Source organism: Impatiens glandulifera, chromosome 2, assembly GCF_907164915.1.
Source record: "Impatiens glandulifera chromosome 2, dImpGla2.1, whole genome shotgun sequence".
NCBI classification, from domain to species: Eukaryota; Viridiplantae; Streptophyta; class Magnoliopsida; order Ericales; family Balsaminaceae; genus Impatiens; species Impatiens glandulifera.
Window position 1 is genome coordinate 54,859,561 of NC_061863.1, and position 21,859 is coordinate 54,881,419.

At 26.3% G+C, this 21,859-nt stretch overlaps 1 protein-coding gene across 1 annotated transcript; it reads left to right on the plus strand.

Moving 5' to 3' along the window:
- The first annotated feature begins 8,572 nt into the window (after positions 1–8,572).
- On the plus strand, positions 8,573–11,911 carry LOC124924971 (probable O-methyltransferase 3). Its single transcript, XM_047464952.1, has 4 exons — positions 8,573–9,328; positions 9,423–9,713; positions 9,822–9,897; positions 11,766–11,911. The coding sequence occupies exons 1-4, from the start codon at positions 8,573–8,575 to the stop codon at positions 11,909–11,911; spliced, it is 1,269 nt and encodes a 422-aa protein (XP_047320908.1).
- Positions 11,912–21,859: the final 9,948 nt, after the last annotated feature.

Sequence of the window (21,859 nt, forward strand, 5' to 3'; positions counted from 1 at the left end):
ATTATAAGTAAGTTAGGTTCTTATTTTCTCAGTTGTCTCTTTCTCTCAACAATTTGTAAATTGAATTCACTGATGGGATTGTGCAAATCATGTATATTATACATACATTCTTATTCTTGAAAAGGAATCTCAATTCTTTCGTTTATATCTTATAAATCTTGTATTTTTTGTATATATAAAGATTGTTTACTTAGAAATTATTGAGAGCACAAAGCAACAAATAAGTTGTTTTTTGCCCAAAGGAAAACAACAAGTGCGTAACATAAACAAAATTAATCATTAACCAAACATAGACAAAAGAAATAGGTTTGAAACTTAGAAACTAATTATTCATCCTCTCAATATTGATGTTAAAAACTTCAAAACTAGAGACATTTCACCTTGTCCTTAAAACTCTTTTGCCAATAAAGAATATACCAAAAACGCTAAAACCAAGAATCAAATTTATCAAATGGCTTGTTAATAATTTTCTATTTGAATGACTTTGAGAAGATTATAATGTAATTTTTATAAGTCACACAAACACCATTCATTTCCTATTTATACTAATTCAACATCTATGAAAGAATCAATGAAACAAATAAATTACTACACAATAAATAATGAAATTGAATTAATTATTCGCCCCAGGCCCATAACACTTGTACACCCCGAAAAAGGCAGTCCTATATAGAAAATTCAACAATTAATATAATATGCATCAAAAGTATATGAATGTTTAAGATTTGTATATTAAAGATGTATACTTGAAAGAATATTTCATACATATCAAAATCATTTCAATGTTTATATATATCATCACTCTGTTTAAAATTTCCAATAGAAAAAAAAAACTTTTGCAGTGAAGGTGGATTGAACACCTGACATTTAAAACTTCAGTCTTACACTCTCCCAACTGAGCTATCCTCACTTATTAATAAACTTATTAATTAGTTATACATATTGCGTGGCCCCACGCCCAAGACCCACACCCAAGGGCCACGCCCCACGCCCCAGCCTAACTATTGAAGCATGAGAACTGAAACAATCAACAAGAGAACGAACATTTGATAAACACATACAGTCCTGCCCTTTACAACAAAGAATTGAAGCAAAACAATGATTCGACTTTTCAAAGAATTCGACTAAACATTTTCAACCCTAACTATTCAAAGAACTAAAACTATTCAAAAAACACCCATAAACACAAACATGATTCAAGCACACAAAAAACACTAAATGATCGGATACAAACATCCACCCTAAAAATTGAGAATGCATATTACCTAGATGTGTTTTGAAATGATAATGCATATGAATGCATATGCATATTGAACATATGCATATGAAAAAGAAGAGCGAAAGAATCTTACCTTAAAGACGCTGGGTTCTCTTTGGGCTCGTGGAAGCAACGTCGGCTGGGGCTGAAGAGAGAGGGAGAAAAGGGAAGGAAGATGGCCGTCGGGGAAGAGAATGGAAGCCGGGAGGGAAAGAGAATCGCTAGAGGAAGAGGAAAGGAGAAAACGGGGGAAAAAAAGGAAGAAAAGAAAAGGAAGAAGAAAGAAAAAAAGAAAAAAAAGGAAAAAGGTTATTAAGGGTAAAATTGGAAAAAAATTAAAAACAAAGTTAAAAATAAATATTGTTTTTTTGAAGGTTAAATATGGGAAGTGGGTTATTATCAGGGTCATTCAGTCAAATTTTCCTCTCTCCTCAGCATTTAAGATTATAATCTAGCGTTTTCTCTCTCATCATTTTAAAATATTTTTTTATTCATTCTCTCTCATCTATTTCATTTATTTTAATCATTTTATTAATTCTCTCTCATCAATTTAATCTCTCTCTAATCATTTTATTCATTCTCTTTCACCTATTTCATATATTTATAATATTTTTATATGTTTATATAAAATTATTATAATAAAAACATACATTTAAATATATTTTTATTTATTATTTATAGTATATGTATATTAATATATAAAATAATTAATCAAAATATTAATATAAATACATTATAATTTTTTTTATTCATATAATTTATTTTAGAATATATTATTTTTTAATTTAAGTCATTTATTAATATTTAAAATTATATATTAATAAAAAAATTATAAAAAGTAATATATTAATATAATTTATTTTGAAATATATATAATTTTTTAATTTAAATTATTTATTAATATTTAAAATTAAATTAATAAATATATATAACATTATATATATATATAATATTACTTATTAAATAATATTAAAATAAAAAATAAAAAATTAAAAAATTAACTGGACGTATAAACTGAATTAAATATACCCAAGTTTAACGATTAAATAAGTTAAGAGAGAATAAGTTGGAAAAAAACTGATCTCAATAAGCTCAGAATAAGAATAGGATGAATCTAGCCCATTATGTGCCTGTGCACTTTGAACAACTTATACAATCTTGCAGTTTTATGTGAGGCTCACCTTAAACATGGATCATGAAATTGAGAATAGATTGATGCATTTGATTTTGTCGATATGCATTCAAATCATATCAATATTTTTATCCGTTAATAATGTGCGTGCATAAATATAATTATTTCTAAAATTAATGTAAATGTTTAAGAAATAAATTAAAATATATATGTACCAATCGTTGATACAAGAAAGCTAAATAACTTTGCCTACTAATTAAAGTTGATATAATAAATATATTAAAGTGTGTAGATATTGTTCTTTATGGATAGGTTACAAACAGTTAAAATTGTGCATAATTAATTCACTATAATTAACACAAGACTATTAGGGACTAAGATATATAATTATAATATCATCGTTACACTACTTCTAAGTGTAAAAATAAATAAATAAATAAATTATCTTAAAATAACAAAGATACCTATTCAATTCTGGGTGAGCTAGTTTCCTATAATCGAAAAATATATATATTTGGTGCGTTTCAACATGTTCATTCGAATTGTTTTTTTTTCCATTAGCTCAAATTTGAGTTAATGTTGTGTTTTTATTCGGTACAATATTTTATTTAGCCGAATCGGATTTATCGTCTCAGATTTTTGTGTGTATCGTTGTCTGCTGCTTATACCTTTCAATCGCGTTGGTGAATATTTCTCAAGTTTGTGTTCGTCTTTTATTTATTTATTTTTTTAGTAAATGAGATTCATTATCGGAATATGAAGTTGTTTTTAGTTTTTTCTAATAAAGAGTTTTTGAAATTTATCCTATGGTATTTTCTAATAATTGGTATTAGTTTGTAGCTATTTTGACAATATTAATTGTAGATGATCCATTATCTTTTTATACAACTTTTTCATGTATTTTTATCATCCCCTTAGGAAAAAAAATTAAGTCACTCATAATTTTGGATAGAGATTATTTTGAAATCACTTAATTGGTTTATTAAACTTGCAACTTAGTGTTATGTTTAAAGTCAACTTAGAACTCGTTTGATTAGCCGTTTATAAGCCGCGTATGAGCGTTTCCGTAATAAATTGCTACATTAACTTTGTGTAATAAACTCATGCAAAAAATTATTATCAAACACATTTTTGCGTTTAAACTCAATTTTCTCTCTACCTCTCTCCTCAATGTTTAAGATTATAATTATCTCATCGTTTTTTCTCTTTCATCATTTTTAAATATTTTTTTATTCATAATCTCTCATATATTTCATTTATTTCTAATTATTTTATTCATTCTCTCTGGTTTCTTTTATTTCTTTCTAGTTATTTTATTAATTCTCTCATCTATTCCATATATTTATAATATTTTTTTATTATTTATATAAAATTATTATAATAAAAAAACATACATTTAAATATATTTTATCTATTATTTATAATATTTGTATCTTAGGCTCGTTGATGTAGAGGTTATTGGGATTTTACCCAAATTTATTTTAAAACCCAAATATCTCATCACATATCTAATCAACAATTTTATCTACATAAATACCAAAATTACCGTCTACATAAATATTTTATTTTCTATTAATAAAATTTCACTTTCATATATATATATATAATATTTATTTATATTTTAATATATTTTAATATAAATTAAATTTTAAAATTATTTATTTTAAATATTTTTATTAATTATCTTAAATAAAAATTAAAACATAATATAAATTCAACTATAAGATACCATTTTATTTAATACAACATTTAAATTTCAAATAACTCAAATTAATAAATAATTATTCTAAAAAAATTAATATATTTTTATTAATTTATAAATATATCTCATCTAAATTAACTATTTATAAAGAAATTTATTTAATTTTTTTATAAATAAGATTGTGTTAATAAAATTTAATATTAATAATATATATATAATATTTATTTTATTACAATAAAATTTTATATTAATATAAATTAAATTATGAAATTATTATTGATTATATATATATATATATGGAAAGAGAGAGTGTGTGTGTGAGAAAAGGGTATATATAAAATAAAATTTAAAATATGAGTTTTTTCATTATTATTTGATCAAACAAGTGTTATTTGAAAAAAAACTCAAATAAAATTTAAATAATTCATTCATCAAACAAGTTCTTAATATATAAAATAATTAAGCAAAATATAAAATATAAATAAATTTTGATTTTTTTATTTATAATAATAGTTTTAGAAATTAAATAAGTCTTAGTTATCTAAAATTATGTTTACAATTAAAACAAATGATAATACGAAAAGGGTGAAAGAACTTGAAAATAAATTGATAATTAAAAGATTAGGTCAGAGGATTGGCGTGGAATTATGAAAAATGTATATAATACTAATAAATTATTTTCTTTATTAATATCATTTATTTTAAATATATTATATTTTAATTTAAGTCATTTATTAATATTTAAAATTATATATTAACAAAAAAATTATAAAAATTAATATATTAATATAATTTATTTTGAAATATATACTATTTTTTAATTTAAAATATTTATTAGTATTTAAAATTAAATTAATATATATATAATATTAATTATTAAATAATATTATAAATATAAAAATTAAATAAGTTGAGCGTACAAACTGAATCAAACATACTCAAGTTTAACGATTAAATAAACTAATATCATATAAAAAACGTACTTGAAAATAAGCGGGATAAGTTACTTCAATAAACTGAGAATAAAGTCTAACCCTTAATAAATTGAATATCTGTACTAATTTTAATATTTATAAATCTGTATTATTTAATATTCATTATTTTTTATTAACTACAAATTAATAATTACTTATTTGTTTGAATGAGAACATAAATAAACATTAGCCAGTCTCATCAAATTAATGATGTCCTGTCTAATTTAATATATGATGATGGATTGTTTACACATGTACCATATATAATATATAATTAATAAACGTCCTAATTTTACTATCATTAAATTCAATTTATTTATACTAAGAAAATTTTATTTCCACAATTGATATAAATACAGGGTGTGTGAGATTATACTCAAACTGAATGATGAATCAAAACTTAGATTTCCCATGGGATTATCTTAATTTTAGATGATTTAGACCATAAACACTCTTTCTTTTGTTTTAAGCATTCATTTACTTGTCTTTCATGAGTTGTTATTTTTTCCTATATTTTTGTTGTTCAATCTCATTGGTTTTTTCTTAATTCCTTTGTCTTCTGTAATCCACTAGATCACTTTTCTATAGTTTATAAAATGATCCTGTAAATAAAAATTAGTAAATCTTAACAATATTTTGAAAATTAAACAAATAAACTATTGTTTTCATTACATACAAAATTGTCAGGCAAGCACATAATTATTTTGAAATAAGCCTTAAATGATTAGACGTGCCTTTACTATACATGTGCATGCGCACTTTTAACAACTTAGAATAATCTTGTAGTTTTTTTTTTTGTGAGTCAGAGCCACCGCATTTAAGCAAGAAAAAGACAATAATCATGAAAATGAGAACATTGATTTAATTGTTTTTAATTTATTAGGCAATAATCATGAAAATGAGAACATTGATTTATTTATTTTTATTTTATTATATGTCTGCATATAATTTTTATGATATAATAATAATTCATTAAGATAGTCCAATAATAAAAGTTTGTAATGAGTTCGATTTCAATTGAAAACATTTTGAGTTGAAGCTGGATTCTTCGTAATTAAATATATATATATATGGTTTAATAATGTGTTTGTATAAATTAAATTATTTCTAAAATTAGTTTAGACATTTATGAAATAAGTTACAAGATACATATTTATTGTACAATAATATTTGAAAAAATAAATTATTGCAACACTTCGAGTTGAAATAAAATTAGTTATGATAAAGTTATTAGTATTTTACATGATAATAATGAATAAATTGTAATGGAGCGAATAGTGCATTTATAATTAGATGTAAGTATAATAATAATTGGTCTGATTGGTTTACTTAAATGTCTAATTATCAAACGATGTGTAACATTTGGAAGATAATTTATTATATGTGGAAAAAAATTCGTGAGCAGTCTAAATTTATAGTGGAGGATGAATTTTTTATTTGATTTTGGGACGACATTTGATGTAGTGTCAAAATTCTAGCTATGACGTATCATGTAAAAATGTCATAGTTAATGACATGTTTGATCATCGGTCTAGTAGTTTCGCTAGCCGAATTAGATATAGAAAGAAATTAAACATTATGGAGACTTCGTCCCATAATAGAGTTTTACTTTTAATAGGACGCAATCAAGTGTCCCCGTCTGAATATGACATTATGCGTTGTTAAAATGTTGATTGTTTCTATGTGGGATATTGCTACAAGCCTACAAGTTGTTTGCTTAGGGCAACTCCAACCCAACTGCAAAATAACCCCCAAAATGAGTTTTTCTCCTCCAATCCACACCTAAAACAAAACCCAAAATGGGTTTATACCCATTTTCTCTCAGATAAAAACCCAAATTTGAGTATTTACTGTTCACATACTCAAAATTTTTTAAAAAAACAAAATGGTCCTCTAACTATATTAATATGTTAATCTTATATATTTCATATATTATATAATTATTGATATATTTTTATGTTTTATTTTTATCTTTTTCTTTTTATTAATATTTTTTAAATATCATAAATTTAATAATAAATAACATTGATAAAAAAAACTAAAAAATAACAAAATAATTTAATAATATTTGTTTTGATATCATTTTTTTTTTGTTTATGTAGTGTAATTGAGTTTATTTAATAATATTTAATTTGTTTTTTAATAATATTTGCTTTGATATAATTTTATTGTTATTATAGTATAATTTGTGTTTGTTTATTTAATGAGGTTTAATTTGTTTACTATGTATATAAATTATTGATTTATAATTCATTTTATTTAATGGGTGTGATTTTGAAAAATATTGAGGTTTAATTTGTAAAGTTGATAAATATATAGGTAGAATTGAAAAAATGTGTAAAGGGGAATATTCTAAAAATATTCTTTTGAGTTTGAAAATGAGTTTTTGGGTTGGAGATGAATTACTGTTTGATGGGACACTTACTGCATTTTGAGTTTGAGAATGGATTTTTGGGTTGGAGATGGTCTTATAAGATAATTCTATATAATTTTTGTTGGAAAAAACTTTGGGAGTCATATATTCTATCAAATATCTTATTTTTTGGATGGAGTGATATTCACTGTGAAATTTTAACTGTTGATATGTGCATGAAAAATGTTGTATTATGGTTATGTGTCAAAAAGATGTTGAATCGGCAACTCACTTACTTTTGCATTGTCGATGAGTGATTAATATTTAAAATTTTTTGTGGAGTATTACTGGGATTCATTGGGTGATGTCCGAGTCTTTAGGTAGTTGCTGAGAAGTTTGGATTGATGCAGCTGATATGACAGACCTACATATTTGGGTTATCATCCCAATTATTATTTGGTCTACTATTTGATTGGAGAGAAATCGTGAAACTTTTATTGATAATAGTCGTCCAATACATATCATTAATAATACAATTATTATGATTTCTGAGATTTCTTTAGGAAAGTCAGTAGACTCTGTCGTCGAGGAGTTAATCATTCTTCTCGAGAATTTACGAGCTCGATAACTTATTAAATATTATTTTTTCTTATTTTTTATTTATTTTTTAATTTCATGTTTTTGTCGATATGCTTAACAATTTTTTTTTCCATTTTTAATATACATATATTTAAAAAAAATAACTATCATTAAAAAAAATTCAATGAGTCAACTTAAACTAATATTGGATTTACTTAATCAAACTTTGTGCAGCTTATGATAAATTCTCATCCTTATCTTTTAGTCATCCTAATTTTCATCTACTAAGAAATATGATAAAAAAAAAAAAAAAAAAAAAAAAAAAGTTAAGATTGGTAAGTAAAATTTTCGGTTTAATTTTTTCAAAGACAACACCAACTCATTCACAAATACTATATATATATATATATATATATATATATATATATATATATATATATATGATCTTTGAACCATTAATTAGAAACAAACAGATACATAGAACTTCATATGGGTTCAAATGTTTAAATATATAGCTCACTAAAAGCCCATTGAAACATTGAGAAACACACTCACGACAAAGAGATTGGATCATATGGATAGTATCGGGGAGTTGGCTCGAGCTCATGCCGATCTTTGGAAGCACTTGTTTGGCTTCTTGCCCTCAACCGCACTAAATTGTTTAGTCGAGCTTGGTGTACCCGATTTGATCCAGAATCACGGCAAGCCCATGACCATCTCTGAGATTGTTGGGAAGCTCTCCATAACAAATCCCAGCAAAACTCGCTGTCTTGGTAGCATGATGGACATTTTGGCTCACTCGGGTTTTCTTTCTCGAGAAGTTAAAGGAGTAGAGGAGGAGGATATTGCCTACTCCCTCACACCTGCTTCACGTCTCCTCTTGAAAAACGAACCCCACAATTTAAGACCGTTTGTGTTCTACTTGCTTGGTAAAATTGTGGCAGGTCCATGGCCGTTGTTAGGCCAATGGATAAAGAATGATGTCCCAACTGCCTTTGAAACTTGTTATGGAATCCCTTTTTGGGAATTGGCTACAAAGTCTGAGTTTGGTCCTTTGGTTAATGAAGCCATGGCTGTTGATGCTCGGATAATAGGAGAAACAATAGTCAATGAATGCAAGGCAGTGTTCGAGGGGTTGACATCGATCGTGGATGTGGCGGGAGGTACGGGGACATTGGCGACCATAATTGTGAAAAACTTTCCGACCATCAAGTGCAAAGTGTTTGATCTCCCTTATGTTGTGGCTGACTTACAAGATAGTGAGAATATAGAGTTCATTGGTGGAGATATGTTTGAAGAAATTCCTCATGCTCATGTTGCCTTGCTAAAGGTAAGTATTTAATTATTAATCATGCATGTATTCCTCACATATAACCTTTAGATTGGTTTTAACATGGGTGTGATTCTTTGTTGAAAAAAACAAGTATATCCTACACGATTGGAGCGATGAAAAATGTATAATAATATTGAAGAAATGTAAAGAATCTATTTTGAGCGCGGACCACAAAGGTGGAAAGTTGATAATCATTGATATGGTTAGGAGGGAAGACGATGATGCGCATCGCCAATTTGTGGGACTTGCCTTGGACGTGTATTTGTCTGCCTATATGAATGGGAAGGAGAGGAGTGAAAAAGAATGGGCAAAACTTTTCTTGGATTCGGGTTTTGGGACATACAAAATCACTCCAATAACCGGGTTACAAACTCTCATAGAGGTTTATCCTTGAAGTTCCTCTTCATCTTGTCTTAATATATTATTAAATAAAAGTGTGATAAACTCTCTAAGTTGTGGATTTGGATTGTTTTTATTGGCCTTTGATTAGGTCTATTGTATTGGAGGGAATGAGTGCTCTGTTCTCATTCTTACTCTATTTGTTTTTCTTTTGAATCAATGTGATTGTATGTTCTTATTGTACTTGTTAATGAGAGAGTATGGTTTGTTTTCTTTTACCTCTAAATCAAACAATATTTGAATGGAAATCGACCATTTTGTGCTGTTTGTATTAATATATACTGATGTGATATAGATTTTTTACCTAAGGTAAATAGTATTTTAAGAGAAAAATGATAAACTCAACGAAATATTCAATAAAAGTAGATTTCACGAATCAACGTGGCATGACATGTGGTTAGGAGAGAGAAATTTTTTAAATGTCTCAAAACGGTAATTTTAGATCCCGAAACGGTCATTTCGGGTAGAAGAAAAAAAACGAAAATGACCGTTTCGGTACCCGAAATGAGTGGTTTCGGGACCCGAAACGGCTATTTCGGGAAAAAAAAAATTCTTTCCGAAATGAGCGGTTTCGGGACAAAAAATGGCCATTTCTGAAAAAAAAATTCTTCCTGAAATGAGTGGTTTCGAGACCCAAAATAAATGGTTTCGGTACCCGAAATGAACGCTTTTGGGACGTGGAGACACCTGACAGGCCACGTCGGATTCGTAGACCTGCTTTGAATATTTCGTTGAGTTTATCGATCCTCATTTTAAAATTAATATATTATACGCAAACTTATAAATTTAATTTATTTTACAAGTTAGCTGTTTCTGGTGTTTATTTATCTTTTTACAATTTTTACTACATTGGTAGATGGCTATATTAATCGTGGGTTTAAATATGTATGTGACGATTAAATGCTCCAATTTTTGGTGGTTTATGTTTTGTTTTTTTAACTCCTCACTTATTCTTCCATCATAATTTTAATGAAGTCAAATTGATTCGGTTACTTGAACAAGTTTGTCTAATTTTAGTATATTTTTTATTCTATCAAAATCTTTCAATTCAAATTGAATAGTTAGAAGTGATTCCACTGTTTAATCAATAATTAAAACTCTGCAAAAAAAAATGATTTAGCTATAAAATATTATAGCAAACGAGAACCTTTATTAATGAGTGAGTAAGCAAATATATATATATATATATATATATATATATATATATATATATATATATTATTTATTTATTTATTTTGTTCTCTCAACAAAATATGCATACAATATTTTATTTTAATTATTTTGTCAATCTTATATAAAAAAATGTGTTTTATTTATATATATTTTGTTCTATCAAAATAATATAAAATGTTTTATTTCAATATTTAATTTCTCAATCTTATATTTTAGAGTTTAGGCATAGTTGAGCAACTATAAAAAGAATCAACAATGTTAGCTCATCAATATTTGAACAAAGTAGTTAAATTATAATTCATAGGATGTACTTTGAATATCAAATAATTCATAGGATCTAATTTAAATATCAAATATTTTAATTCATTAATTAAAATATCAAAATATTTCTAATATTTTTTTTTATAAAAGTTAAATATAAAAATATTTTACTCCAAATTAACTCTTTTTCAAATAAGATTATGATTCCGAGCTACATTAAAATAACCAAAGATGAAGGAAGTTCTAGTGGGGAAATTTGACGAAATGAGCCTAATGAATTATTTATTTGTATTCGTGGTCACCCTTAATTTTTATTGCTAGGGTGATTATTTTATTTTTTTGGACGAAAATACCCTTATTGCGTAACGGCGACGGAACCCTAAACAAACATAGTATACAGATCGATGACGAAAACCTGTTCTAATATCAGGTGCTAATATCAGGTGATTGGATCGATTTATGTTCTTGTTTTCATTATGTTCATCTTCAAACCCTAAATCATTAGGTTTTCTTATTATTCATCTTATTGTTCATCTTAGTTGTTTATCTTGTCGATGATAATGTTTACAGTTGATGATGTCCTGATTTGGTTTCGTTTCAGGGAAGATTCATTTGATTCTTGCGAAGCAAATTCCCTTTTTGCGAAGAGCCTTCACGTTTCGCGAAGGTCCTTCCTGCACCTGCGATAATAGTGGGCTTATGCAGGTTGTGGGTTTTGAGAAGAAGCGGCTAAAGTTAGGAAATTGATGAAGGAAAAGAAGGTGAAGAAACATGGCTTAGAGGAGAAACATCCGCAGGTACTGCAATACAATCATGAATCGTTAGAGGAGGAAATTGATTATTTGTTAAAGGATATGGGTAAGTAAGAGAGTTGCTGGCATTTCCTGCATTTCTTGGTTATAAGCTTGAAAGCAGAATTAAACATAGGTATGAAGTAAAAAGGGAAACCTTGGGAGAAGGTATGTCACTTAACAATCTCTTGAGTGAATCTGCTGAAAGATTCTCAATGAAGGAGGATAAGAAGAAGAAGAGGACGATTACAAAAACAGCCACAGCCTTGTGATTCTCAACAATATGGTTCTAAACTCTAAAAGCAACAACAATGTTACCATTCTATGGTGTATAAACTTGTACATATTTAGAACCATAATCTTCGATATTTTGGTGGTAAAGCTCATTCATGTGGCCTTTGTTCATCACTCTTTCAAATATATGTGTGAGAAAATTATTACTAATACTGCTCTGAATTTTTTGTCTGAATCACAACATTGGGATACCTTGGTGTAGAAAATTTTCTTATATAAGTTCATTCAATTTTTCTTACCAGATGTGTGGTTTTTTTTCTTATCTGCATTAAAAAAAACTTAAATTGAGTTCTGATTACAACATAATGTTTATGTCCTTCTTCCTCAAGCTAAGGATCATTTCATAAGAACTTATCTTTGTCATTTCCAATTAAAGATATCAACAACAATGTCTTTGCAAGCATTAATGTCCGTATAAAATTAGCCCTCTTGTGTAATATGATATTGATTTCCATCTGTTCATTCATCATCTCTTTAATACTCTTCCTCAATTTCCTTTATCTCAAGAGGATCCTTTCACATCGAGGGACATCCATTTGCTCCAGGTGTGTTCAAAGTACAGGGGTTTATTAGAATAACCTAAATTTTAGGTAATCAAATTAAATTTTATATATCTCATCATATCTTTTTTATTTAGATATGTAATGGAATGGATTAGAACGCTGTGGGAGCATGCTCTGAACTGGTGTTTGCTCCAATTGACGAAATGTTCGCAGATGATTCCCCACTTCTTCCATCTGGCTTTCGAATCATTCCATTGCATTCAAAACTAGTTGGGTTTTTTTCTTTTTGCTGAGGTTACCAATGTAATTCACTAGCTTCTCTCTCTAATTTATTATTTCCTTAACAAAGTCAAATACACGGGAAACTTTGACAACAAACCAGACAACATTGGATCTAACATCCAGACAACTTGCATGTCGGCAATGGGACGCCACATTTCAAATGAACAGGCGATAACATGGAAAGTCCTTGCTGTCAAAGAGAACAGTGTGCATTGCCTTGCATTCTCCTTTGTTAACTGGTCATTTGTATGAGTGACGATCCTTACAATTCATTATTAGTAGTTCAAATGTGTCCTGTCAAGAGAAGAGGGATCAAAGACGATGACGAAGAAGATAATGTTTGTGAAAGCCCTTTTTTAGGGTGACCACATATGCAAAAATAAAGTGGTCACCAAAGCAATAAAAATTAAGTGGTAATTACATATGCAAATAAGTCATTCTTTAAGGTCATTTCATCAAATTTCCCCTAGAGTGACCTCCCATTTATTTCAATGCATTTAATATACCAATTACCAAGGCAAGATATATACAATCAATTTCCTAATTAGTTTAGCTTATTATCATGCTTTTTAATTTTAATAAATATTTCACATGTTTAACCCAATTTTAATATATTTATCAAATTTTTTTTACTGATAAACAAAATTTAACACGTTTAGTAGGTTTACGACTCAATTATATGTTTAAAATACTAAAATATTATTTATTTATTTTAAATAAATATTTTTCCATTTTATATTATATATTACATATAATCTTTTCACCAATAAACAACTTTTCATACCTTTTATCAAACAATATTATTTAAATAACTCAAAATGAGTTACTTAATCTGAATTGCGCAATGCACAAAAGTTTAACTAATTTTTTTAAAAAAAATTAAGGAGAACTAACATGACATATATAGTCATGGACCCCCGCTTTAATACAAAGCGCTTCCATATGAAATCGAACTCGTGACATTTTGGTTTCTTAAACCGACTCTTACAATTGGGTTATCTTGGTAGGTTACAAAAGTTTAACTAATGTGATTAATGTTTATTTTAATTTAATATGATTAATATTATTTTACAAATATTATTTATTTATGTTTAAACGGTTTTTAATATACATTAGATTTATTTCAAAAAATAAAGTAATAAAATAAAATTTATTTTTATTATTATTCATAAAAAAATCCCTCTAAAGGATTTATGATTTTCAAACTTAAACCTAACCTAGGCCTCGTTCGGATTTGAGTTTTCCAAATAACTCAACAAAATTAAATATCACCTCATTATCCCCTCATCCATCAAATCAATCAATTCATTAATCAAAATACTAAAATATCATTTATTTTAAATTATTATTATTTATTTTATATATATATCCTTTAAATATTTTTACAAAAAAAAACATCATCATTTCTTCAAAATTATTATTAATAATCATCATTTTGCATGCCTATTTGAAATTGGAAAATGTCTTATTTCTCTTTCTACTATTCAGATTTTAGTTAATGTTGTATTTTATTCGGTACAATATTTTATTTAGCCAAATTGGATTTGTCGTTTCGGATTTTTTAATCTAAATAATACTCTCAATTTTGTGTGTCGTTGTTTGTTGCTTATATCCTTTAATCGCATTGGTGAACATTTCTCGAGTTTGTGTCCGTCTTTTTTTTTTCAATAAAGGAGATGTGTTATCAAATCTAAAATTGTTTTTTATTTTGTCAATAACGAATTTTTGAAATTTATCTTTTTTCTGCAACATTCTACAAATATCTTCTAATTATTTGTATTAGCTTATAGCTATTTTGACAATATTGGTAGGGATTGATTATCATTTAATACAACTTTTTTATATGTTTTTTTATCAACCCTTTAGGCAAAGAAATTTTTACTTCCACTCATAATTTTGTGTAAATCACTTTTTTATTATTATTATTATTATTATTATTATTATTATTATTATTATTATTATTATTATTATTATTATTATTATTATTATTATTATGTAACTTACATCAATTTGTCTTTAGAATCACCTTAACAAATTAAAAATTAAAGATTTTCATTCGAATTTTAATATTTATAAATCGGTATTATTTAAACTTAGTTATCTCTTTATTATTTGAACTGTCTTTATTATATTTTATTATTTATAAATTAATAATTACTATTATTTGATTGAATGAGAACAAAGAAAACATTAGCCAGTCTTATCAAATTAATGATGTCTTGTCTAATTTAATATATGATAGATTGATTGTTTACACATGTACCATATATAATATATAATTAATAAACGTCCTAATTTTACTATCATTAAATTCAATTTATTTATACAATGAAAATTTTATTTACACAATTGATATAAATACAGGGTGTGTGAGAGATTATACTCCAACTGAATGATGAATCAAAACTTAGACTTCCCATGGGATTATCTTGAAAACGAAGGAATTTCAAAATTTTAGATGATTTAGACCATAAACTCGATCTCTTTCTTTTGTTTTAAGCATTCATTTACTTGTCTTTCAGGAGTTGTTATTTTTTCCTATATTTTTGTTGTTCAATCTCATTGCCTTTTTCTTAATTCTTCTGTCTTCTGTAAACCCACTAGATCACTTTTCTATAGTTTATAAAATGATCTGGAAATAAAAATTAGTAAATATATATTAACAATATTTTGAAAATTAATCAAATAAAGTACTATTGTTTACATTACATACAAAATTGTCAGGCAAGCACATAATTATTTTAAAATAAGCCTTAAATGATTAGACGTTCCCTTTACTGTACATGTGCATGCGCACTTTTAACAAGTTTTTTTTGTGAGTAAGAGACCCCATTTAAGGAAAAAAAAATAAGACGATAATCATGAAAATTAGAACATATAAATTGATTTATTTGTTTTTATTTTATTAGTATACCTATATATAATATTTATGGCTTAATAATGTGTTTGTATAAATTAAATTATTTCTAAAATTAGTTTAGGCATTTATGAAATAAATTACAGGATACATATTTATTGCAGAATAATACTTGAAAAAAAATAGATTAATGCAATTGTGATTCTATGAGACCAAAAGACCTACTTAAAATACTTTAAGTTAAAACAAAATTTGTTATCGTAAATTTATTAGTTTTTACATAATAATAATAATAATAAATAAATAAATTGCAATGGAGTCGAATATTCTTTAACATCATGAATAATCAGTTGTAAGTATGGTAATGATTGATCTGGTTGGTTCACCAAAATGTCTAATTATCCAACGGGTGTAGCATTTTAAAGTATTTTATTCTACATGAAAAAGTTTTCGTAAACAGTTTAGATTCATTGTTGGGATAATTTTTCAACTAGATTTTGGGACGACATTTGATGTAGTGTCAATAGTCTAGTTACGACGTATCATGAACTTGCTTCAATTGATATATGTATAAATGTCACATTTAAGAGCATGTTTGATCCTCGGTCAAGTGGTTTTGCTAGTCGAATTAAATATAAAAGAAGATTAAACATTATGGAGACTTCATCCCATAATAGAGTTTTATTTTTGGTATAACACAAACAAATATCCCCACCTGAACAAGACGTTATGCGTTGACAAAATATTGATAGTTTTCATGTGGGGCATTACTACAAGTTGTTCGCTAAAATGATTTCATATACTGTTTGCTGGGAAAACTTTGGGAGTCAAAGGATCCATCCAAGATCTCGTTATTTGGATGAAACGTTATTCGCGGTGGAACTCTAAGGGTGATATATATGTGTATGAAAAAATATTATATTATGGTTAGTCGTATGTATCACGAAGATGTTGAATCAGCAACTCACTTACTTTTGCATTATCGAAGGATGATTAACATTTGAAGTCTTTTGTGGAGTATTACTGAGAATCATTGGGTGATGCCCGAGTCTTTGAGTAGTTGCTAGGAAGTTTGAATTGATGCAGTTAATATGACATGCCTACATATTTAGGTTACTATATCAATTATTTAGACTATCCAAATAACTTGGTTATTTGAAAAATAATAATTAATGATAATTTTGAGAAAGTGGAGATTTTTTTGGTAAAAAAATAGTTAAATGGTATTAATATAAAATGATAAAATAAAAATAATAAATAAAAATAAAGAGTATTTTAATATTTTGTAATGAATTGAATGATATGATAAAATATGAGAATGATATGATATTTTTGGGTTATGATTATTTAAATAAAGAAAGAGAATATTAAGGCCTTGTTTGGATTTGAGTTTTCCAAATAACTCAATAAATTCAATTATCACTTCACTCTCCCTCTCATCCATCAAATTAATCAATTTATTAACTAAAATATTAAAATATTATATATTTTAAATTATAATTATTCATTTTATTTATATATATCAATAACTTTTAAATCTTTTTAAAAAAAAAAAATATAATAATAACCTCACAATCATAACCAATAATCATTTTTTCTCCTCCAGTTATTTAAATAACCTGCACCAATCAAGCCCTAACTTACACAGTTACACTAGCTTAGTTTTATTGAATCATAATGTCTTGTCTAACTTGATATATGATTTACCATAGTTAGATATGTACTTTTGTTCATTTATATTTTCTAAAATTGGTAACTATTATTTTGAAATGTACTTTTTTCATTAAATTTTCTAAAAATGGTAACTATTATTTAGACATGTATTTCAATAAGTTTCAATTAGATACAATAAATATCATCCCATAATAATAATAACATATATAGACTTCAACCTCAACTTAATACACTTTAGATAAAAATATCGAACACTAGGGACTTTTGAAATCTTATTTATCATTATTGTCTTGCATCTAAGGCCTTGTTTTCTTTGGGTTTTTTAAAAAACTCATCCAAAATTAATTTGCCAATTAATCATTTTTTAACAATCAGATCGCTCATTTCATTAACCAAAATACTAAAATACCCTCTATTTTAAATTATTATTTTTTATTTTATTCATATATATCAATACCTTTTAAGTTTTTTTTAACAAAAATAATCATCAGCACCTCAAAATCACCACCAATCATTACATTTTTCCCTCTGTAGATTTTTTCAAAAATCTCAATCCGAACAAGGCCTAAGTTATTTTATTGAGTTGATTTTATGATTACTATTATAAATATTTTTATATTTATAAAATATAAGAGTATGTTTGGATTAGTGGAATTGGAATTAGAATTAGCATTGAAATTCCAATTCTAATTTCATGAGAATTGACATGAAAAATTATAAAATTGTAATTCAATCTCAATTCCTATGTTTGGGAAAATTATAGAATTGTAATTCAATCACAATTCTTATGTTTGTAAAATAGAGTATATTAAAAATATCGGTTCGACATTTTAATTTCCTAAATTCAAAAATAAAATATTGGTTCAAAATGTTAACTTCTTAAATATGTTTTCACGTTTTTGGCACGTTTAACACGATTTTGACATGTTTAACACGTTTTTGACATGTTTAACACGTTTTTGACATATTTAACACGTTTAACACGTTTTTAACATGTTTAACACATTTAACATGTTTTTTTTACGTTTTCATCACGTTTTTTACATGTTTAACACATTTTCACACTTAAAACACATTTTCACATATTTAACATGTATTTCACATTTTTGTCACGTTTAACACGTTTTTAATATTTTTAATACGTTTAACATGTTTCCACACGTTTTGATAAATTTAAAAAGTTTTTGGCACGTTTAACATGTTTTTCACATGTTTAACATGGTTTTCATGTTTTTGGCTCGTTTAACACGTTTTTGGCATGTTTAACACGTTTTTCGCATGTTTTATACATTTTTGGCACGTTTAACACGTTTTTAAGATATATAACACGTTTTGACACGTTTAATGCATTTTTGACACGTTTAATGCGTTTTTGACAAATATAACACATTTTAGCACATTTAACCTATTTCAGCACATTAAACACATTTTGGTATATTTAACACGTTTAACACATTTTTCATGTTTTTGGCATGTTTAACACGTTTTTCACATTTTTGGCACGTTTAACACATTTTAGACATTTTAACACGTTTTGGCACAATTAATACGTTTTTGCCACATTTAACATATTTGATAAGTTTTAACACGTTTTTGGCACGTTTAATATATTTTTGGCACGTTTAACACATTTTTGACACATTTAACACGTTTTTCACATTAAACGTGTCAAAAATATGTTAAACATGCCAAAAATGTTAAACATGACAAAAACATAAAAAAAACATGTTAAACGTGTCAAAACATGTTAAATATGTAAAAAAATGTATTAAATGTGTCAAAAACGTGTTAAACGTGTCAAAACATGTTAAACATACTAAATATGTGAAAACGTGTTAAATATGCCAAAAATGTGTCAAAACGTGAAAAACATGTGAAACATGTCAAAAATATGAAAAACGTGACAAAACGTGAAAAATGTGTTAAGCGTGTCAAAAACGCGTTAAACATGTCAAAAACATGAAAAACATGTTAAACGTATAAAAATATGTTAAACATGTCAAAAACATGAAAAATATGTTAAACGTGTCAAAACATTTTAAATGTGCCAAAAACGTGTGAAATGTGTTAAACGTGTAAAAAACACGTTAAACGTGCCAAAAAAGTGAAAACATATTAAACGTGTGAAAAACATTTTAAACGTATTAAAAATATGTTAAACGTGTTAAAAACGTGTTAAACATGTCAAAAACATGAAAAACATGTTAAACGTGTCAAAAATATGAAAAATGTGTTAAACGTGTCAAAACATATTAAACGTGCCAAAATGTGTTAAATGTGTTAAACATGTAAATACACGTTAAACGTGCCAAAAACGTGAAAATATATTAAACGTGTGAAAACATGTTAAACGTGTTAAAAACATGTTAAACGTGACATAAACGTGATAAACGTGTTTAATGTGTGAAAACATGTTAAATATGTCGTAATCGTGAAAAACGTGTAAATGTGCCAAAAACGTGAAAAACGTGTTAAACATTCCAGAAAAGTGAAAAACGTGTTACATTTATCAAAAATGTGAAAAATATGTTAAACGTATCAAAACGTACCAAAAACGTGTTAAATGTGCCAAAAAGTGTGAAAACATGTTAAACGTGTTAAAGGTATAAAAAATGTGAAATCATGTTAAACTTACAAAAAAAAACGTGTTAAACGTGCCATAAACGTATTAAACGTGTCATAAACGTGTTAATTGTGCCATAAATGTGTTAAACATGTCAAAAACATGTTAAACATGCCTAAAATGTGTTAAACGTGCGTAAACGTGTTAAGCGTGTTAAAACGTGTCAAAAACGTTCGAAATGAATTAAAACGAGTTACATACTTATTAAAACTAAAAACGTATTAAGTGAGTCAAAACATGTTAAATGAATAAAATATTTGTTAAATAAGTTAAAAATGTGTTGAATAAGTAAAAAAAATGGAATTACAATTTCGACCTAAAAAGATTGAAATTGAGAACTATAAAATTACACTATATTGAATTCCATTGGAATTCTAATTCCAATTTTTAATATTAAAGTGTCTACCAAACATAAGAATTGGAATTGGATCATCAAATTCTAATTCCAATGCCAATTTTAGGGTTACCAAACACATCCTTAATGATTCAATTTAATTTATTTTTTTTAATATTCATTTAATAAAATTAAAATCTTTTAAGCACGACCAAACAATATAAAATAAAATAAAATGATTTAAAAAAACATAAATACAATTAATTGGTTAAAATGTCTTAAAAAAGATGAATAATATCTCCACACGAATCCACATGTTTTCAATATTTATTCTTCGACATCATCATTATAATACCATTCATCTATGTAATCTTTAACGAGTCAATTTCTTTCAACTAAAAAGTCCATCAACAATTTAGGGTGAAAGCTTTAGTCGTTAAATGTTTCCAAGTTTTTTCAACTAGAAAGTTCACAAGCAAATTAGAGTGATATAGATCCATCTTACAAACCTCGCTCTTTTAGTCGTCTAATCCATGCCTCTCAATAACCACTGACGGTCTCTGAAAGAACTTATTAGATTCCAATCAAATTTTACAAAAAAAAAAACTTCATGTAATTGTAAAAAACGTGACAATATAAAAGAATGTGAGAAACGTCTCCATATTCTTATAACAAATACGACTCATAATAATCATATCATTTCGTATACATCTATCAGCAGTGATAATTCTGTAATGAATAACATTATGACCAAAAAATGATATCTTGGTAAGCATATTAGACTCTCATAATTTTTTTTAACAAAGATCAATCGAACTGACTTTATTGAAAAAAGTGTAATAAGGTCTCATATAAAAATTATTCAGAACACGTTACCGCATTAAATCCAAAGAATACATGTTTAACACTTTATTTCTAATTATGAACAATAGTCTATAATGAAACTTGTTTTCCTCTCAAACAAAACCACTAAACTTAATGTCAAACATATTTTTTAACAATTCAATATCTACAAATTGAAATAGTAAATGAATTTACTCAATAATGCTTATCTATGTTGATCTACTCTCATCTTTATCTTTTAGTTATCCTTTTCATCTACTAAGAAATATGATTAAAACAAAAAGTTAAGAATTGGCATGTAAATTTTTTGTTAAATTTTTACAAAGAAAACACCAAGTCTTTCACAAATACTAAGTATATGTGCTCTTTGAACCATTAATTAGAAACAAGCAGATACATAGAAGTTCATATGGGTTCAAATGTTTAAATATATAGCTCACTAAATACCCATTGAAACATTGAGAAACACACTCACGACAAAGGGAGTGGATCAT

Excerpts from the sequence above, each read along its gene's own strand:
- LOC124924971 (XM_047464952.1), top strand. The coding sequence starts at position 8,573 with ATGGATAGTATCGGGGAGTTGGCTCGAGCTCATGCCGATCTTTGGAAG. Across the intron at positions 9,329-9,422 it reads CTCATGTTGCCTTGCTAAAG|TATATCCTACACGATTGGAG; the intron begins GTAAGTATTTAA and ends GAAAAAAACAAG. Across the intron at positions 9,898-11,765 it reads TCTTTTGAATCAATGTGATT|GGAAGATTCATTTGATTCTT; the intron begins GTATGTTCTTAT and ends GTTTCGTTTCAG.